Source organism: Branchiostoma lanceolatum, chromosome 7 (genome assembly GCF_035083965.1).
Source record: "Branchiostoma lanceolatum isolate klBraLanc5 chromosome 7, klBraLanc5.hap2, whole genome shotgun sequence".
In the NCBI taxonomy this organism is placed as follows: Eukaryota; Metazoa; Chordata; class Leptocardii; order Amphioxiformes; family Branchiostomatidae; genus Branchiostoma; species Branchiostoma lanceolatum.
Window position 1 is genome coordinate 9,803,825 of NC_089728.1, and position 20,535 is coordinate 9,824,359.

At 43.7% G+C, this 20,535-nt stretch overlaps 4 protein-coding genes across 4 annotated transcripts in view; 3 read left to right on the forward strand and 1 right to left on the reverse strand.

The window, feature by feature from the left end:
• Nucleotides 1-2,660, forward strand: part of LOC136439119 (cysteine-rich venom protein-like) — a 43,693-nt gene extending 41,033 nt beyond the window's left edge. The window contains exons 8-9 of the mRNA XM_066434316.1: nucleotides 976-1,101; nucleotides 1,474-2,660. Of these exons, the coding sequence (XP_066290413.1) occupies nucleotides 976-1,101; nucleotides 1,474-1,595 (248 nt within the window). The 3' untranslated portion in view covers nucleotides 1,596-2,660. The remainder of the gene's footprint in view (nucleotides 1-975; nucleotides 1,102-1,473) is intronic.
• On the reverse strand, nucleotides 2,487-5,961 carry LOC136439118 (tyrosinase-like). The gene is made up of 4 exons (XM_066434314.1): nucleotides 4,594-5,961; nucleotides 3,836-3,982; nucleotides 3,519-3,673; nucleotides 2,487-3,304 (listed from the first exon to the last, which is right to left on the reverse strand). Exons 1-4 carry the CDS (start codon nucleotides 5,622-5,624, stop codon nucleotides 3,090-3,092), a joined length of 1,548 nt encoding a protein of 515 aa, XP_066290411.1. The 5' UTR covers nucleotides 5,625-5,961; the 3' UTR covers nucleotides 2,487-3,089.
• Nucleotides 5,962-6,845: 884 nt separating this feature from the next.
• LOC136439120 (histidine N-acetyltransferase-like) lies at nucleotides 6,846-8,791 on the forward strand. Its single transcript, XM_066434317.1, has 4 exons — nucleotides 6,846-7,279; nucleotides 7,474-7,595; nucleotides 7,895-8,018; nucleotides 8,224-8,791. Exons 1-4 carry the CDS (start codon nucleotides 7,001-7,003, stop codon nucleotides 8,779-8,781), a joined length of 1,083 nt encoding a protein of 360 aa, XP_066290414.1. The 5' UTR covers nucleotides 6,846-7,000; the 3' UTR covers nucleotides 8,782-8,791.
• A 3,823-nt stretch (nucleotides 8,792-12,614) lies between these two features.
• LOC136439121 (perlucin-like protein) lies at nucleotides 12,615-15,421 on the forward strand. Its single transcript, XM_066434318.1, has 3 exons — nucleotides 12,615-12,777; nucleotides 13,060-13,461; nucleotides 13,623-15,421. Exons 1-3 carry the CDS (start codon nucleotides 12,714-12,716, stop codon nucleotides 13,631-13,633), a joined length of 477 nt encoding a protein of 158 aa, XP_066290415.1. The 5' UTR covers nucleotides 12,615-12,713; the 3' UTR covers nucleotides 13,634-15,421.
• The last annotated feature ends 5,114 nt before the right edge of the window (nucleotides 15,422-20,535 follow it).

The window sequence follows — 20,535 nt, forward strand, 5'->3', positions numbered from 1 at the left end:
GCGATAAGTGCAGATGTGTGGGCACTGCGGTAAGTGTAGATGCGTGGGTACTGCGGTAAGTGGAGATGTGTGGGTACTGCGGTAAGTGGAGATGTGTGGGTACTGCGATAAGTGCAGATGTGTGGGCACTGCGGTAAGTGTAGATGCGTGGGTACTGCGGCAATTGGAAATGTGTGGGTACTGCGGTAAGTGGAGATGTGTGGGTACTGCGGTTAGTGGAGATGTGTGGGTACTGCGGCAATTGGAAATGTGTGGGTACTGCGGTAAGTGCAGATGTGTGGGTACCGTGGCAATTGGAAATGTGTGGGTATCGTGGCAATTGGAAATGTGTGGGTACTGCGGCAATTGGAAATGTGTGGGTACCGTGGCAATTAGAAATGTGTGGGTACTGCGGTAAGTGGAGATGTGTGAGTACTGCGGTAAGTGGAGATGTGTGGGTACTGCGGCGAGTGCAGATGTGTGGGTACCGTGGCAATTGGAAATGTGTGGGTACTGCGGTAAGTGAAGATGTGTGGGTACTGCGGTAAGTGGAAATGTGTGGGTACTGCGGTAAGTGGAAATGTGTGGGTACCGTGGCAATTGGAAATGTGTGGGTACTGCGGTAAGTGAAGATGTGTGGGTACTGCGGTAAGTGAGATGTGTGGGTACTGCGGCAATTTGAGATGTGTGGATACTGCGGTAAGAGGAGATGTGGCCGGGGGCTTTAGCCGGCCGTGGGGGTCAATGAATTTTGCCTTCGACATCAACACACTGACCAGTTATTTTCTGTCTCAAACTGAGGGGAATTTATCCTGATACTAATGACGACTTTCCCCCAAACTATATGAGGAAAGCCATTAGAAAAAGCTTAACTTAAGAGTACATATGTTCTCGATCTCTACGTTGTATCTATCTGACTATAAATTCAGTTATTGATGTGTTTGGGATGTACGCTGGCTAGTTCTTCGCAGCATTGAAAACATCTCTCTCCTGCAGCGTTTGCGTCTGAAGACAGTGGAAATACTTGCTGTGGCGGGAAGATCTGTCACAATGGGGGAGTGTTGGACACAGTGAACGACTGCACATGCACATGTATGAACGGATTCCACGGAGAAAACTGCCGTAAGGACTAAAGTATTTAGAAATCTCTGCAGGCGACAAGGATAACACTTTTATTGTATCATCTCCTTTTTACTAGACCCCAGCCTTTTCTCTTGCAGACTGTTTCTAAACAGTCATTGGTCCTTTTAGAATAGCCACGAGGATACCACTGTGCTGTGATTACAAAATATGGTGTAAATTACGAACAGTTTCCCGGTTTTAATTTCTTGACATTTGTGTGTCAGCCTCGATTTTCAGTAGATCGATCAATGCGATGTTTGACAGAAAACCCTACAAACATAGACATATGACGGCATGCTGTCAAACACTACGTACAACAACTTTTCGTAAATAAACTTTTAAATCTAACAGGTGTTTCCCCTGTGTCTGCAGAGCATGAAGACGTGGTGGAGAGTATGTCAGAGACGACCGAGCCGAGAAGTACGGCAGGGTCCGCCGGTACCAGTCTGGCGCTGTTCGTCCTCATGTCATTGATGCAAATAGTCGCATTGTGATTCCCGGGCCCTCATGTTGTTCAAGATTGACATAGCACTGGAGGGCGTCATTGTACATGTACAAAGCTTCTCTGGTATGGCTGACTGCAGTCTTACACTTTGTCGCTAGACTGCGCTGACGCACAGTACTTGTGTTGTGAATGAACATATCTACGAGACGAATGTTTATCCAGCATGGTAATATGGACTGAATTGGAAAAGTAGTACCTTTCCAACATAGCACATCTATGACTTGGGGAACAAGATGGTTACCCTTGGCAAGGTGTATGGTGACTTGAAGGGTGTTACCCTCATGATAGTTGGTAGAAGGCTATAGAAGGCCCTTATGCTGGGCTGTAGGCTGTTTTATTGTACAAATAGTACTGACAAAAGTGGTGGTTATATTGAAATAGCCGTAAGTATGGCCTTACCGGAGGACGGAGGACAGCGAGCTATACAAAATCTCGCAATGTCCGTTGTGTCTAGTTTCTAAAATTATGTATTGATTTGCGCTATCTGCAGTGCCAGTGACTATCGCATGAGGCATTGCAAAAGTACATAATAAAAACCGGTCCTGTGACAGCTTACATGGCCTCAAAGAGAGAAAGGTGTTATATGCATCTATCTGCGAGGCTAATATGTATGGTGTACGTCCGCAAGACATGTTCAGTTCCACTTGTTCCATTTGCGCTTTTGATATTTGTATCCGTTACCAGGACTCGTTTCAAGTCATCGTTGTAAAGCAATGACGTGGATAGAGCTTGTTTGCGTTATACTTTTCAACAGATGACGTCCAAAAATATAACTAACTTGCGGTTTTCAGACAGAGATGTTTGTGGCCTCATCGCCAAGTTGAAATCATAATGCATAGAATCGATATCGATATAAAGTAACAGAAACACACAACAAGGCTTCAGACTCTTTTCAGTTATTGAAAACAGACGTTAATATGCTGATCACCAAGTAACTTGAACAGACGCTGCCTACCTGTATGTAACTAAGGACAACGCAGAACTATAACTGATCGCATTTGACATATGTACACATGGATAGCTGTAGGTACTATATTACTTCTCGTGAACAATCTGGTAAAACGACTATCTGGTAGAAACCATTGTTAAAACTTGCGACGTTGAATTAATTGTGAGTCACTCCGGTATTTTCGAGTAATAAAGTGTCTATTTTTGAACATGTAATAAGTCTTGTGTATATTTACATTTGTGCTGTTGATTGATGATTATGGAAAATTGATCAGTAAAAATTAGACAAAATAAGAAATTACATTTCCCGCACACTACATGTACACACCAGCTTCATTTAAGACTACATGTAATAAGATATCTGCGTAGTTTATTCTGATGCTTATCAAATTTAGAATTTCCTGTCTCTAAAAAGAAAACACAACTTGGAGGGCATTATGGTCATTCACATTTCCAAAAACAGCTTTAAGCGCAAGCTTTACAGACAGTAGTAGTAGCGGACATACCTCCTAACTTTGCCATTAAACTTCTAGCCTTAACTGGCAGGCTTATTTCTATTAGATACTGCGCAGTAGGCAAGCAGTCCTAGAGCTGCAATACCTAGTGCAGCCGCCACGCAGAAGCCCACAATCAGCCCTGGTGTGACGCCACGACCAGGTGCGGTGGTCACTGCACGCATGGTAGGTGTGGCGGGAGGTGTGGTCGGAGGGACAGGGCAGTCGTCGGGTCCAATGTTACTGCCACTCATTCCTGTGGACGGTAAAGTATTAATTATCATAAGGCTCTGTCATTTGCAACCCATATACATATGGGTTCAGCAGGACAAGGGTTAATCAAAACGGAACGTTAACCTTCTCATATTTCAATTAAAAAAATGTTTACCACAATGGAAATCAAACGGAAGGGGCACGTGTATTAAAATCGACTTTTTTTATCATTTGTTCAACAAAACATCCAACCATACCGTTGTTGTTGATATCAGCATAATCGTATCCCAGTTCGGTGGACCTCTTGTACGGGCTAGCGTGGGGGAAAGGCGGGAAGAACGGCACGATGTTCTCCTCACGGTTGTGGCCTGGTGCGGCGCCTGACGCGGGCAGGGCATCTTCAACGGAAACACTGAAAAAAAAAAAGCATTGTCATCTGCGCTTATTCAAACAGGATAACATGAGGAAAACCGATCACCCATTTTCGCAGTACTGTAGTGCTTTTTGTACACAGTACTACACACCATCCCACAAGTAGAAACTGATTAAATCGAGATAAACATCTGACGCTCACTTGTGTCTTCGTATCCATTTCTCAAAGATGTGGTCTATGAAGCAGCGGTGCAGATAGAAGATGGGATCGTTGGCAGCGTGCGACCGCTGAGACATGGTCCCTCCTATCCCGCCCAGGCTCTGGTGTACCTGTTCGTTCAGGTAGTTCCTGGGGAAGTATATAGAAGAACGCATTTATAATCTTGAACACGTCTCCAAAAGGTCCTTTATTAGCGCACGCACTGCTATAGACAATGTCTCTCATGTTCCCTGGTTCCAATTAGTTGGTAACTGGGAGACCCCGGTTCAAATGCAGGGAAGGACATCTCGGTTGGCGCTGAACCCGTCTTTCAGAAGGGATGCAAAATTGGGGTCCCGTGTTCGAGGAGGTGCCTCGAATGCATGTAATTAAAGGGGACGGGTTAGCAACCCCTCCCTGTAAAAGACACCCTGATACAGACAGCAAGGAAACTTGCTAACCTATGTGCCACAAGACAGTACAATGTGAACAACAACAACAACAAGAACAGCGCCAGACATCAGGGAGACGACAACAACACAACACACATGAAAATTACAATTCTAATTTGATTTACCATAAATTGTATGAGCTATTGTGGAAAGTTGACCCTTTATCACAAACAGGTCGTCAGAAAAGTTGCCAATAGCCTTGCAAACATCAATCTTAAGGCACAAATCCATATCCGCCTTCCGTCACATATACACAAACATTCAGATATGAATATTATAATCTATATTCATCGTTTGGTCACTACGTACTTGGTAGGGTCATATATGCCTGTTCCTGTGTTCACCTGCCCTTCCAGAAGATTTCGGAAACTACAGTCGGAAGTTGTATTGTAGCCGGCTTTGTCAAAAGTGGTAAACCTCAGAGCAAAATTCACTTCCTCTTCTGTTGGAAGACTACCGCCTGCCTTTCGGATGATGGGTCCTGTTTTCACATTCACGTCGCACGGCTCAGCCTCTGTGGTGTTGGGCCTGACACACACGGTTTCCCAGCGGGAAAACACCGATATGTCGTCCAGGGCCCCTCTCGCGTTGAACGCACCCACAAGATCATTGCTGCAGGCGTTCGAGCTGTTGCACGATGGCGACTCGGTCCAGTCGTAGTACGGCAGCGCGAAGTTGTCGTCCTCGTTCACCTCCTGGACCGCCCGTTCAAATAACAGCAACATGGCGCGATTCCACGTCGCGAACCCCGCACTACGGTGAGAAAAGTCAAGACCGCTGTAAGATGATGCGTAATATTGCAGATAGGCAAAATAATCATATGCAGAGACGTTCCTGAACTGTGGGACGACGCTTGTATTCACGTAGGATTCGCTGGCCACCACGTAATCGATTTGTGCGTACTTGGTGTTGTTGACATAAGCGACGAACTTGGCCTTCTCTTCAGCTGTCAGGTTCAGAACGTTCTTCCTGGTCAATACTTTCGTCTCGGTGCAGTTCGGGCCGTAAAACCCCAACTTGCACCTGCTGCAGTCCGCCCAGGCATAGTTTCCCTCACAGCTACAGAAGCGTGTGAAGAACACGCTCGGCCAGCGGCGGCGGTCGTCCGTGTTGTAGGTGGAGGGCCATCCCGTCTGGTTCGTCGGAGTCGGATCGGTGAAGTTGCCACACTGCCCTCTGCCTGCGCCGCCGCATGGCTCCGTGAACCCGGCGGGGATAGGACAACACTCCCGCCGCCCGAAGCTCACAGCATCCGTGCACGCGCGTGGAAACTGTGCATCTGCAATAAGGAGAAGGGAAAAACACACCGCTACAAGAACTAGACGTTTTACAGTCGCCATGTTTCACTAAGCACAGATTTCTGCCACTCCCTAATAAACGATGCGACTGAGAACAAAGACTCGTTCCTGTCTAGTTATCTATCATACCTAAAGCACGTGACTCGTAAGAACCTCAGGACGACGCCCTTACATTAGAACTTGATCGTACAACACAATAGCATTTCAACTTGGGAAATATGGTTATTTTGAGCCATTCACACTCTTATTTTCCTCCTCTAAAGCAATCAAAAACGCGTGCTTTAGGCTGTTCCATCATGGTAAAATTCAAGGACAAATAACACGAATGTCAGTAATGGTTGACATTTGACCAGGTGTGACTTGCCCCCGAGTGACTGCGTGCCTGTCGTTGTCTATGTCAGAAGATAACAAAGAGTCTGTCTCAGTGACACGCACACGAGCACAGATTAAGTGCTCACGAAGCATTGATGGATGGTTTTCGGGAAGTGTCATTATTATTTCAGGGTCATTAACTGCGGGAATGTGTGCGGTAGAAGTGTGATATTCAGTGACGTTCTTGCATCGTATAAATAGTGCGTAGAAATTTGGCCGTGCTTTATGGAGTCGTCCGCTAGGGGTCGTAATGTGCACGTTCAGATATCGGCTTACCATTACGAAAAAGTAACTTGAGGTCATCTTAAGGCGTACGTGACGATATCGGTATAGCCATAGGCTATTAGCGTAAGGGACGAACCGTGTACAATATACATAGAGTGGGCGAATAAAAACAGGTAACGTTAGATAGTGGGCCGGTTATGTTTCAATAGATATGTTCCCACGTAGAGAAATTGAACAAAATATTGCCTTTCAAACAATCGAACAAATCCACAGCTAGAGTATTATCATTGTGGTAAACATTGTCTCGATACATCAAATATTTAAAAGATAGATCGCGTGATGCATGGGTAGAGATGACTTGAATAGCTAATAAAGTGACACTGCTTTCAAACATTTATATGCATATGCATTTGTTTCTTCTTGAAAATGTAGCGTTATGTACAGAGTGTTCTTATCATAGTAATATGAATAGACTAAAATAGACTAAACAGTCGGACCTACAGAACGCTGTAAAGAGAACTGCGCATGTATATACGGCGATTGTTAACGAAAAAAATTAAGAAATGCAAATATCGACAGCAGACTGGGGGACTACAATACAGTGATTTATGGAGGGATGATAACAAAGCTGCTCCTTAAACTGAAATGAACCGTCCCCATTCAGGTATCCATTGCGCCTGCGTAAGAGGTCAAGGTGGTTCATGTCTGGTAGTTGAACAGCTTTGCTTACATGTCTGTCATGTAAGATCGAAGACGCGACGCTACTCAAAACGTCTCAAAATTTCGTTCCCTCCAAGCGTCTCAAGTAGACTGCTTGCAAAATGCTGCGATCTAGAATTCTCTCCGTCGGGCAGCAATATTTCTGCCGGTACAGGGATGTGAACTTGACCCCCAGACTGCTCTGTACCAACGCGGATCAACCCAGCATTCCTCCGGCCGAGCAGCTGACGTACCGCCTGGCTACGGTCGAGGATTTCGGACAGATCCTGCATCTATCACGAGGGTTGTTCGACGGGGTGGATCCCTTCCCGTACTTCTTCCACGAGTATCAGGTGGACAAAGATGCAGCAGTGTACGTGGCCGAACATGAGGGGAAATTGGTATGTGCATTACGTGTATGTGTGTAGTACTGATGATACATATACCACGGTAGTAGCATAATAATGATAATAACTAGCCCCAGTACATATTTGAACAATTCACACCCAAAGGCAATCTTGATAATTAACGTTTGGCAGACCAGTTAGTCAGATCCTCATATATAGCTCATATAATTTGAATATACACCTTCCAGGTGGGGGCATATACAGCCGTGATGGCGGGAGACAAGACAGCGATGATCAACAAACACCTGCGGATAGACCCAGACTACCGAGGACGGAACATCATGTGGCACTTGGATGAACACCTGGACAGGTAAGCCTTTAAACATTTCTTTCAGCATCTGCTTGGTGAGGAATCAACGCACCTATTGTATAACAATTCATTCTGTTGTAAGTGACATCACCCAACACCAGCATTGCTGTGCGTGGTAATCGATAGCTTTGGTTCGTATTGCGTCGGCTACGACCTTGGGACGGGTCACTATGTGTTGCATGATTGAATGGGAGGAGGGGGCAAATGGGAAGTTGTACTCCGATAGAGATGTCTGGTATATAGCTACAACCAAAGAGGATACTTAAATGACGATACGTGGATTTTTCTTTCTTTTCTAGATACATGAAATATCGACACCCAACCGTGACGCTGAAACAACGAATGCTCTTGTCGAATTGGAACAATCCCAACCCAATCTTCAAGAAGTTCCCAGAGGAGAGGATGAAGAAAATCTACAACGTGGTAAGTTATAGTCTGTGATTGTTCCTTGCGTCATTTGTATATAATAGACAACTACCTGTATCTTCTAGCACTCGTATCAAGAAATAGAAAGCGTCGCAGTTTAAGACTTGCTGTGCTCTCGCCCTTACCCATGCTTCTATCATTGTCCTTGCCTAGGATATTCAGTTGAGACCGCCCACAATGATTCCTTGTCTCTTTTCCCCAGCACTACCTGTTCTTCTCGAAGCCTGAGGGGATGCCGATGCCGGTGGATCGGAAACACTTCAAGGGTCAGATCTTCTCCCTCCAGCCGTGCACCCAGGACACCGCCGCCCGGCTGAGCGACGACGACCTGCGCCAGCTGCTGCACAAGGACTACGGGCAGGTGTCCATGCACCCATACAACATGTGCCGAACCGACTCCCTCCAGCTCAGGACCGCCGGGTTGAGATACATCGCCATCGGCAAGAATGAGCCGGCCGGAGTCAGTCTGTGCTCGCGGTGGAGCGCCTCGGCGGGCCTGGTCTACCACATCGACCTGCACGCCGCCGACCAGACCTCCCTGGAACATCACGTGGCCCACCACGTGGAGCAAATCTGCATTTTCCACGCCAAGGAGAAGGTGTACCTGCTCTTCAGCGCGCCGGAAACCTTCGACCGAGAAAAGATCATGAAGTTCTGCGAGAGCACGCTAGGTCTGCCCCGCTCCGACCGCTTTCCCTTCGACTGCGGAGTCATCTGTGAAATGGAGCTGCACCCGTCTTTGCGTTTCTCTGAGTTCTGATGTCTGACTCCCGGCAAAATGGCGTCTTTACTTAATATATATATATATACATGTGACCTTGGTAGTTCTTCGAAGCGTGTGTTATTATTTCGAACACGAGAAAAGTATGGCTGTCAGTGAAGAAAGTGTTATCATTTCAGGCACTGTATTTGCAGCATCCTTAGATCAGCTGATGCGAAAGCAGTGTAGAACTGGCGCTACAACACACGCGAAATCACGCGAAACAACGCGATGACGCGAAATGGTGCCATTACGCGAAAAAGCGAGAGTTTCGATTCACTGATTTTACCACGGACAAAGACACAGACCTTGCTCACTGTTTTGACTATCTTTCTAGACTCAATGCAAAGACGGCTAGAGAGATATGTACTGAAAACGTTTTTCACAAAAGTTCATACAACAACATCTAGATGTTTCTACAGTGATATTTTCATCATATCTCAAAAGAAAATGAAATTATTATTTATCAACGCTTGATACTACAGCGTATGAGCTTTTGTGTTTCTAGATCTGCCACTAACTGTCTATGTAATATGTGAGTAACAATATGTGTTCAGTTGCATAACTATGTACCTCTGTTATGTGAAAATGTTTTGCAACATACTTAAATACTTGCAAGAATCAACAGCGCTAAAGACCAGAAATCTGGTTGAAGTTGTAGTGAATCTGGAAATGTCCCCATCGTGAACATAAAACTGTATATTCTGTATTTATTATTTGGAAGGAACCTACACATGATGTCATGTATCAAATGAGATTTAAAACCAGTTAATCTTGAATGTCATTTTTACGATGAAGCCTCCAAGATGCATGATTATTGTTCTGTACGATTTCATTCCAATTGCGCATATACATCAGTTCGGCTGGTGTCAGCTTCGGTTATGACGTCTGTATGTTGTCGCTCAATAAAGCAATCGTCTATCAAAACGTCACAATGTTTCACTTATGGGCATTTTGGAAAACACAAAGAAACGATTTCATGTCATCATCATTTACAAATCTTAAACATATTGCAAAATTGGGCAATTTGCAAAATTGCAAAATGCAATGATGGAGTTCATTGAGAGGTAGGAAGATAAGATAGGACACGCTTCAAGTGATTTTTCAGATTGCTTTCAACGGAGCTCAAACTATGCGTTGATCTGATGATAGATCAGCTCAAAGCTCAAATGTTTCAAACAGAACGCAAGTCTCTCATGTCAGCATGGTTACAGATTGGATTGAAAACAAGCTTCTTTGTTTTCTAGACACACATGTATTGCTAATCAAAAAGTTTTGAAACCTGAAAAGAAAAGAAATAATCAACAAAATGTCTGAAAAACAATCGAGACAATTACAGTAGCAGAATAGAGTAGGCGTGATTGGATCAGATAGACGATTGTAAGTATACATCAATAGCCTGCTCATACTGTTCAGAAAGATAGCGACCTTTAGCGACCAAATTGATTAAGTGTTCATGTAATTTGTGTCTACTGTGTAAAGTACTGGTAGCTTTTATCTTCGAATATCAATCTTGTGAAGTAACGGTAGGGATCGGTCTGGTCTCCGGGTACGTTCAGACCGCGGAGCCTGTTGTTCGGGGCAGGACGTATCTAGTTTGCTGTCCGGAACCAGACAAGTGTCACCATGCCGGGACACCAGCGAGAGTCACAGACTGAGGACACCACAAATGGTAACGAAATTTTGTGTCACTTGTTGTGTTGTTAAGTTTTTCTTTCTAACGTAGTTCACAAGAAGGTTCTGCTATTTAAAACCGAGACTATAATCACACGCCTCGCGCGCCACGTCGAGAGTTTCAGCCAGTTTTATTTTCCTTCCGCGAGAGAAAGTAGTTCGGTCCATGGCTCCAGGCGTCGACAACCCCTATAAGAAAGCTTGTCGCTGGAGTCTGCAACCATATATAAAAATAACAGCTTATCTAAGATAGTCAATTTCAGTCCTAAGAAAATTTTGAACCAATGGTCGACGTCTCACAGTTTTCTGTCAATGATATGACTCTTGATCAGCTGATTTGGGGGAATATTTCCCTTCTCATTTTCGTCCAGTCATAGATTTTGAACTGACAGCAAATCTAGTGCGTATTTCAGAGCAAAGACTTTACTTTATTTTTACTTTCTTCGATGTTTAACTTATCATCGATTTCGAGAGCAAAATGGGTTTGCCCTGAAAAATATTCTAGTCATTTTAATTATTCGGCATTTAAGTTTGATCCACTCATATAGCGTTCAGATTTGTTTTGATATCTACATATTTCAATATCAAAAGAGTGGGTAAACTACTTGATGGCAAGATTGTGAGCCAGAATATCTCAGCTGGCCGTCAAACATATGACTTAAGATCAATGTCATAATCATTTTATAATTTTTCTCCAGACAACAACGCTAACCCCGCGCCCGAACAGCAAGCGCAGTGCGACTGGCAGTCCCTTGCGGACGAGGTTGCGAGCACACCCAACAGCATGTACGTCACCAGAGAAGGTGTGTTTTTCTCTATTACTTATATTTTACCCTTCTTCTGCTGTCCTGATTGTTCTATGCGACCAAAAACCTAAAAAGTAACCTCAACGTCCTACCCTGGAGGGGCGCGGCTACAAATCCCTATCCAGACGGGGGGGGGGGACTCTGTGACATGTACGGTACAGACCTTTCAGAAAAAAAATGTCAGAACAGACAAGGCTAGGCCACTAGATTTACAGTCAAAACAACTAAATAAGAAGTAATTGATTTGAAGGTTCAAACAGAATGATCTGTCATTTTGTAACTGACACCGGCTTTACTTTGGTCTACATTACACGTTTTCATTACATCTATTTTCATCTCTTTTGGTTAATCAGATGTCTATGGACAACGTGTGGACACTGACAGGAAGACGAAATGTCTCCGACTGTTCAAGAAATTGTTGCTCCCGACAGGCCTTGTTTTCGCCGTGGTCATCGTCATACTATTGGCATATTTTGCGGGTAAGTGGTGTAATAATTGCGAAACGTTAGAAAATCTTGTGGGAAGTTTGTACTATCATTACAGAGTTTAGCAGCCATGTTTTTTTCAAGCCTTTGTTTAACCTTGAAAGTTTACATACTCTTCCGCCATCATGGTCGTTTTTCAAGGTCCAAGGGAGGAGGTCATGGGTCCTCTTGGCATAACAGAGGAAAATAGAGCAAACATAACGTTATATTCAATATTCCATAATCATATTCGTTCGATTTTTATGCAGATAAAGTGATAACTCTCTCTGCTGAGATGGATAAGATCACAGCACGGAACAGGATGGCTGAGCTGCGACTGTTCGAGTTAGAACGTAAGTAACATGTCCTAAAGTAGAATATCAATTTGTATGCCATCCATTGGATATTGCCATTTGCATGTGAATAGAAATTTGGGATATCTTTGATATTTCATGTTTTTTGACACCGTTTCAATGTTGAATATGTGTAGCGTGATATTGATTCCCCAAGTGCATTCGAGTTATTCGTAGCTTTACATATAACATTACCATGTGTTGAGTAGTTACAAAAGGAATCTTAGCTTCCACGATTTTTCGAAATGTTGTCAATTATATACAATATGTACTTTTCAGTAGACCGTGAGACAGAAGTCCCCGGACCCCCGGGCCCACCTGGACCTCCGGGAGCGAAGGGAGCCACGGGAACGGACGGCCAGGCAGGCGTCCCTGGGTCTGCCGGGCTGCCCGGACCTCGGGGCCCACCTGGACGTCCGGGAGCCACGGGAACGGATGGCCAGGCAGGCGTCCCTGGGTCTGCCGGGCTGCCCGGATCTCGGGGCCCACCTGGACGTCCGGGAGCGAAGGGAGCCACTGGTGCGGATGGCCAGGCAGGCGTCCCTGGATCCGCTGGACAACCTGGACCCCCGGGCCCACCTGGACGTCCGGGAGGACCTGGACGTCAAGGGAGGGGGCTCGTTGGACCAGGCGGAATGCCAGTGTGTCCACGTCCCACTGGACCACTTGGACACCGTCAAAACACTGGATCGAGTGGAGGTAACGACACATGTGTAAACATAACTTGAGCCAAATGAAAAGTTCCATTGTGCGATTATTTATCTGTGCCATCATAATATTCATATGACTGAAATAGGAGATTTGTACACTCAAATGTCACAAAATGTAGTTAGTCAAGAAAACTATATACAACCTAATTGAAGATACGAATGGTGTTTCAAAAACATCTATCAGCATTGTGATTTGATCATGCGACTAACTTGTTAACTATTAGCTATAACTTTACTTATCCTATTATTCAAAACTTCATTTTTCTTCTAGTAACTTGTCCAGAAGGCTACAAGGATTTCCGCGGAATCTGCTACAAGGCGTTCAACACAGCCAAGTCGTTCAACGATTCGGCCGCGGCCTGTCGTAACGATGGCGGCACCCTCGCCATGCCCCGAGATGCTGAGACCAACGCCTTCCTGAAAGACCTGTATGAGTCCGTGAGCACATATCACAGTTTCTGGTTTGGTCTGCACGATAAGCGCAGCGAAGGAAACTTTGAATGGATGGATGGCACCGCACTTGGGAAATACAACTCGTGGAGCCAGGGACAACCAGATGACTGGAACAATGAAGACTGTGTTTATTACTTCCCTCCCGACCCAGCGAGGACAAAGATGTGGAACGACTCAGCATGCAACGTTCGTTCTTACTTCATATGCCAAGTCGATCCAGGTACATACTTATCGTAAACATGCATTTTCTTGAAATCATCCCACCACGTGTCTGACACTCTTTGGGTATTCATATGACTATGTCCATTAAATCACCATTGTCTTAGGTATCCAGAAGAATGTCGCGTGATACTGGCAGCATTTTCCTTCATTCTTTCACAGGTAAGAAATAGGCGACGGGCCAACATCGAGCTCTCACAACCACTGTGTTATGGTACCCGGTCCATCTTACATGAAAACACGGTGAAACGTAAAGGCATGTATAAAAAACAAATTAGAAAAGCGATTACTTAGCTTGATGTGTTTAATAGTCTGATGCGTGAGTATCTGATGTATGGTTATCAATGGATGATAACAACACTGTAATGAATTAGTCATCAACAAGAATGTAATTATGAGATGCTTATCAATCCTCAGCAGTCATAGAGAAGGGATTTGCAGATCTTTATGCATGTAATATTCTTATGGTATGAGTTTGTCAAAGAATCTGATATAAAGAAACGTAATGGGCGACTCCCACGCTGTAATGAAGCAATGAAAATGTAACTGTGTGACGTCACTCAAGCCTTATTATTCATCAAAAGTGGACTTAAGCGTGTAGACCTTTCTGCATGTTGTATTGTAATTAGTGAGAAAATCTACTAGTAATAGTGCGATGACTGCTGGGACTCGACACAAGAACATGAATTGCATTGTGCGTTTTGTAGCGATAGACAAGCGCAAAACACGCGATAGTACATTGTAAAACTGCGTGCATTTATTCATTTTATTACATGTTAGTACCAGATACAAATTAAACATATTTTTCTGTGCACGTAATACGTCTATAACCACAGCTCTCAGTAAAACCCAGATGTCTTTTTAGTGACATTCTCTGCTACGAGATTTTGAACTATGTATCATGCAGTTCCATTTTCTAATTCAGTCTGCTAATCTTATATCTTCTGGGTTGAAGAAAAAGATGCCAAAGGCAGAAGGTTTTTCTAAAGATCACACATCTTTGTAGAAAATCAAACTGTTAGAAATCTGAATAAGATATAATATCAAGTAACCAACCATAATGTTGTATATAAGGTTCTTTTACAAATGTAACGTTACTTGTTCCCAGATCAGATCTATTCTTGGTAAATAAGAGATCTTTTGATATTCTCTAAGATATTGTAAGACAATGTACAAGGTGCAACTTAGTGAAATACAGCAACAGCATATACAGTATATCTATATATGGCAATATGTGATGCTTAAAAAGAAAAGATAAGTGTAAAACACTTCAAGTGGAGATGGTGAAATCACACGGTTCAAACCAATTTCTGTGAATTAAGTAAAAAAACTTCCTATCTTTCGACGCCATGTTGCGAATCTAAAAAATAATCAAACAGGGAAACACTGTGTTGGTCTCTGTAAACCATTGGTTAGGCACATGTCCTTTCAACTCTTCAGTGCTCAGGGTCGACTTCATACAGGAAGCCAGTATCAGGCATCAGCACCCTGTTGTAAGAAGTACTCTGCACAATCACGCGCCAACTGGAGGGGCAAACAAAGTGCATGTGTCAGTTACCTTAGGAATATACAACAACATGAAGTAGAGATTGTGCATGATCGTATATGTTTGCAATTTGCAAGGTAGAGTTAAAGCCTAGGTGCTTTTATATAAACAATGTATACGTAAAGAAAAATTAAGGCTTTTATCACATGTTTGACATGACAGCTGGAAAGGAACCGTACACATCTGTCCAAAGACGCGGGTTTGATCCTGCCTGACCCGCCCGCACCGATCATGTCGCATGCCTCGGGGCCAGTGAACATGTCTCCCGTGGTCTTGTCAATCAGCACCACCTAAAGATTGTCATAGGAAATACAGGAAAAACATCATGATAATGGCCACAAGAAGAGTACCTGTAATGTACTTGTACAGTGTTAAGGTAATTGTGGATCTGAATAAACTGAAACCATCGAAGCCATGTTTTACTGCACGAGGTCTTTATTTGTTTGGCTGATATGGTTGTTCTAGATAGTTATGATGAAGGAAAAGGTGAGCTCCTTATAAGCTTACACCAAAAAGGTGTAAGGAGCTTACCTTAAACCTACCACTTTTCTTTCAACTTTAACTAAGTGCGTCCTGCGCGCCAGTTCTTTGTAGAACTTGGTGGAATCCCTGTAGTCTAGCGCCTATCAGGGCGAATTACGGAAAAAGAAAAAATGTCTTTGGATAGTTAACCTTTTACCGCGACATGTTGTATTGTTAGAGACACAATATAGATATGTCTGCTGTTGGAAATGGACGACAGAGGAGGAAAGGTGATACGAGTATGAACAGCTTTCCTAATTTCGTTCCAAGACCATGTATATTTCTAGATACGCCCTTACTGGGCTGGGCTGGGATTGGACGGGACGGGACAGGACAGGATACACATTAGACACTCCGATATTGTCAGAATGATTTCAACGGAGCTCAAGCTATTCGTTGATATGATGTATAGATGATAGACCATCTTTACCACCAGTTTTCAAAGGGTAGAAACAAAGCTTCAACTTTTCAAACAGAACGCAAGTCTCTGATGTCAGCATGATTACATATTAGTTTGAAAACAAGCTTCTTTGATTTCCAGACACAGACACACACGTATTGCTGCTCAAAAGTCCTGAAATTTAAAAAGAGAGAATAATCAACAAAACTCCTGAAAAGCAATCGAGACAATTACAATAGCAGAATAGAGTAGGCGTGATTGGATCATATAAACGATTGTAGGCATACATCAATAGTCCATAGTTCCTACTGTTAAAAAAGAAATCGACCTTTAGCGAGCAAAACAATTAAAACCTCTTCGAATATCAATCTTGTAAAGTTACGTTAGGGATTGGTCTGGTCCCCGGGTACGTTCAGACCGCGGAGCCTGTTGTTCGGGGCAGGACGTATCTAGTTTGCTGTCCGGAACCTGACAAGTGTCACCATGCAGGGACACCAGCAGCAGTCACAGACTGAGGACACCACAAATGGTAACGGAGTTTTGTGTGACTTGTTGAATTGTTTAGTTTTTTAACGTATACGTAGTTGATAAGAAGGTCTGTTCTGTTGTTCTACGTTAAACACGAGACGATAATCACACGCCACGCCAGGCCACGTCGAGAGTTTCAGCCAGTTTTATTTTCCTTCCGCGAGAAAAAGTACTCCATGACTTAAGGCGTCGACAACCCCAATAAGAAAGCTTGTCACTGGAGTCTACAACCAAGTATCCTAATTTCAACTTGTTCAAAATATTCAACCTTCAATTCCAGCCCCCTCCCAATTTTGAACCAATGATCTCACCGTTTCCTGTCAATGATGTGACTGGAAATCAGCTGGTTTGGGTGAAATTTCCCTTCTCATTTTCAACCAGATTTGAAACCAATATTAATGTGAAATCTAGTGCGTATGAAAGAACAAATATTTTAATTTCACTGATATATTTTTCACTGATTCACTTTTATATCACTGATAATCATTTGCATATTAATGACAATCTTTGGTATTCTAAGTAATCGTTGCCCGGTTCTGTCAAATATTATCATTCTGCTTGGTAAGATATTTATCTTTAAACATCGCAAATATTCATTGAATTTACCAGCCTTCATTTAATTTCTTTCTTTCTTTTATAAGTTAGAATTGAATATTGCACATAGACAAGGCAAACTACACAAACATAGGGGGGAGTGGGGAAAACTCAATACAGTATTTTCTTGTAAATAGTGGCTTATCTTGAAAATAATAGAAACTTAACTGTTTAAAAATTTAGTTGTTAAGAACAAACTTTCAACAAATTACAACAAATGGGGGGGAATGATACATGCATTTAATTAAGATTTCTTTTTTGTCCTCTGTATTGACGCTATGCTAACAATTTGTTTTACATTGTCTAGAATTTGTTGAAATTTTGATCAAATGTAATAACTGTTATCCAGGTTTATATTGTTTTTTGCCATATTTATTTGCCACTGATCAGTCACTATTGGTTCTTTTTTGTTATTTATGTTCTGATAGTTTTGTTGGTATGGACTTTTCATATTTCATTGGTCAACATTTACTGTCAACAGTACTGTTTGATTTCAATGTAATCTTTGGTTGATCTTGATTTTCTTATAATTATTTGCCAATGATACTGTTATTATTATTTTTATGGGTATTACGTATATCTACACAGTAGCTCATTTCTGTTTCCACCTTTACTTATTGTTTTGGATCCGTGGCTTATATCATATTCCTGTGCTTTCTTTTTCTCTTGTTTTCTATTATGTGTTGTTCATTTTGTGAAATGCAATAAAAAAAATTCAAATAAAAAAATATTTCAATTTCCCTGATGTATAACTTATCATTGATTTCGAGAGCGAAATGGGTCGAGTCCATAATAGAACGCGCCCGTTTTGACTATCTAGTTCCCTGGGAGCCAGAATGGGGATCGGGCCGTCAGCCGGTCCCTTCGGCGGCCAACCAAGGTAGAAAGCACGCCGATCTAGATTAGCGTCGCGGGGGAGTTGTAGCCCAGGGGAGTTGAAGGCCAAGTCAACTCCCCCGGGCTATAACTTCTGCGTATCGCTGATTTAGATCGGCGGGCTTACTGCCTACAGCCGCCGAAGGAACTGGCTGACGGTCCGATCCCCAGTCTGGATCCCAGGATAACTATTTAGTTAGTCTGCAAGCAAATCTACCAATGGGCAGATAGTATCCAAAGAGCGAAGACATCATCCAACTGTTATTTAGTTTAATTTGTTATTTTCTTATTGGATACCTTTTTGCCCCTTTGGATACTGTCTTGCCGAGGCTATAGATCTGCTTCATGGCTGGTAACTGGTAACTTCATGGCTTGGAGATTATGTTCAGTAAGAGCACGTTCAAGCGTTCCATGTGGATACGGTTTGTTTTCGTGTACTCTTTTAAAGAAACTTTTGTCTTGAAATTTACCCATAGATAGAAATATGGTTTGACAATGAAATTAAAGCTTAATGTGGACTTAAAGTCAGATTGAAATTATCTTTCAATTAAGTTTGATCCAATCATATAGCATTCAGTATACCGTATAAGTAGATAACCTCCATATTTGTTTTGATATCTACATATTTCAATATCGTAAGGGATTTAAACTACTTGATGGCAAGATTTTGGGCTAAAACGTCTCAGCTCACCATTAAACTCATGACTTAAGATCGATGATATAATCTTTTCATGATTTTTCTCCAGCCAACAACACTAACCCCGCGCCCGAACAGCCAGCACAGTGTGACTGGCAGTCACTTGCGGACATGGCGGCAAGTACATCCAACAGCATGTACGTCACCAGAGCAGGTGCGTCTTTCCCCTCCTTTATCTGACCATTCTGATGCTGTCTTGATTGCTCTTCGTGATGACACAACCACTCAAAAGTAGCGAACGCTTCATACCATCCATCATCAGACTTATAGTCAGCATGCCAGTGGTCCATGCAGGAGAACTTGCCCCCCCCCCCAAGGCATGAACATCACGTGAAACCTGAAGCATACATGTGATACAAGCGACGAGGATTAAACTACGTTGATAGTGTACAATAAGTTTCTTTATCTACGATACTAATGCGGGGTTTAACTTCTTTAAAGCTCAAACTGAAGGCTCTGCCATTTTCTAACTGATGACCGCTTTACTTTGGTCTACATAACATTAAATCAATTTTCATCTCTTTTTGTCTGGTTAATCAGATGTCTATGGACAACGTGAGGACACTGATAAGAAGACGAAATGTCTCCGCCTATTCAAGAAATTGTTGCTCCCGACAGGCCTTGTTTTCGCAGTGGCCATCGCCATACTGTTGGCATACTTTGCTGGTAAGTGGTTTTAATAATTGCGAAACGATAGAAATTCTTGTGGCAAGTTTATACTATTATCACAGAGTTTACTTAGACTTTAGGAACCATATTTTCTTGTCCTCTTTGGTCCAGTTAAAGTGACCACTCTCTCTGCTGAGATGGACAAGATCACAGCACGGATGGCTGAGCTGCAACTGTCCGAGTTGGAACGTAAGTAACATGTCCTAGTAAAGTCCAATACCAATTATATGTCCTCGATTTGATCTTCCATTTGCAGTTGAATACAAAATTTGGATATCCTGAATATTCCATGTTTTAGTGACACCGTTTCAATATTACATATTTGTAGTCTAACATTGCTTCCCCTGCAAGTCCATTTGAGTTATTTGTGGCTTTACATACACCATGTGCTTAGCAGTTAAAGTAATATTAGTTTCCGCGATTTTCCAAAATTATACACCATATGTCTCCTCTAAAAGCGTGTCCATTACCTGTGTTGGCTTACTCTTGAGTCCATCTTTTCAGGAGACCGTGAGACAGGAGTCCCCGGATCACCGGGCTCACCTGGACACCTGGGAGCGAAGGAAGCTCCTGGTACGGATGGCCAGGCAGGCGTACCTGGACGTCCGGGAGCCACGGGAACGGATGGCCAGGCAGGCGTCCATGGGTCTGCCGGGCTGTCCGGACCTCGGGGCCCACCTGGACGTCCGGGAGCCACGGGAACGGATGGCCAGGCAGGAGCCGCTGGGTCTGCCGGGCTGCCCGGATCTCGGGGCCCACCTGGACGTCCGGGAGCGAAGGGAGCCACGGGAACGGATGGCCAGGCAGGCGTTCCTGGGTCTGCCGGGCCGCCCGGACCTCGGGGCCCACCTGGACGTCCGGGAGCGAAGGGAGCCACGGGAACGGATGGCCAGGCAGGCGTCCCTGGGTCTGCCGGGCTGCCCGGACCTCGGGGCCCTTCTGGACGTCCGGGAGCGAAGGGAGCCACTGGTGCAGATGGCCAGGCAGGCGTCCCTGGATCCACTGGACAACCTGGACCCCCGGGCCCACCTGGACGTCCGGGAAGACCTGGGCGCCAAGGGAGGGAGCTCGTTGGACCAGGCGGAATGCCAGTGTGTCCACGTCCCACTGGACCACTTGGACACCCTCAAAACCCTGGATCGAGTGGAGGTAAGGAAACCATTCTATCCTGTGTGCAAACGTAACTTGAGTCAAACGAGAAGTTTCATTGTGTAAATCTTTTTTGTTCTCATCTTAATATGGC

Coding starts and splice junctions, on each gene's coding strand:
- LOC136439120 (XM_066434317.1), top strand. CDS start 7,001: ATGCTGCGATCTAGAATTCTCTCCGTCGGGCAGCAATATTTCTGCCGG. Junction 7,596..7,894: donor TTGGATGAACACCTGGACAG/GTAAGCCTTTAA, acceptor TTTCTTTTCTAG/ATACATGAAATATCGACACC. Junction 8,019..8,223: donor TGAAGAAAATCTACAACGTG/GTAAGTTATAGT, acceptor TCTTTTCCCCAG/CACTACCTGTTCTTCTCGAA.
- LOC136439118 (XM_066434314.1), bottom strand. CDS start 5,624: ATGGCGACTGTAAAACGTCTAGTTCTTGTAGCGGTGTGTTTTTCCCTT. Junction 3,674..3,835: donor AAATGGATACGAAGACACAA/GTGAGCGTCAGA, acceptor TTTTTTTTTCAG/TGTTTCCGTTGAAGATGCCC. Junction 3,305..3,518: donor TGCTGATATCAACAACAACG/GTATGGTTGGAT, acceptor TACCGTCCACAG/GAATGAGTGGCAGTAACATT.
- LOC136439121 (XM_066434318.1), top strand. CDS start 12,714: ATGCCAGTGTGTCCACGTCCCACTGGACCACTTGGACACCGTCAAAAC. Junction 12,778..13,059: donor AAACACTGGATCGAGTGGAG/GTAACGACACAT, acceptor TTTTTCTTCTAG/TAACTTGTCCAGAAGGCTAC.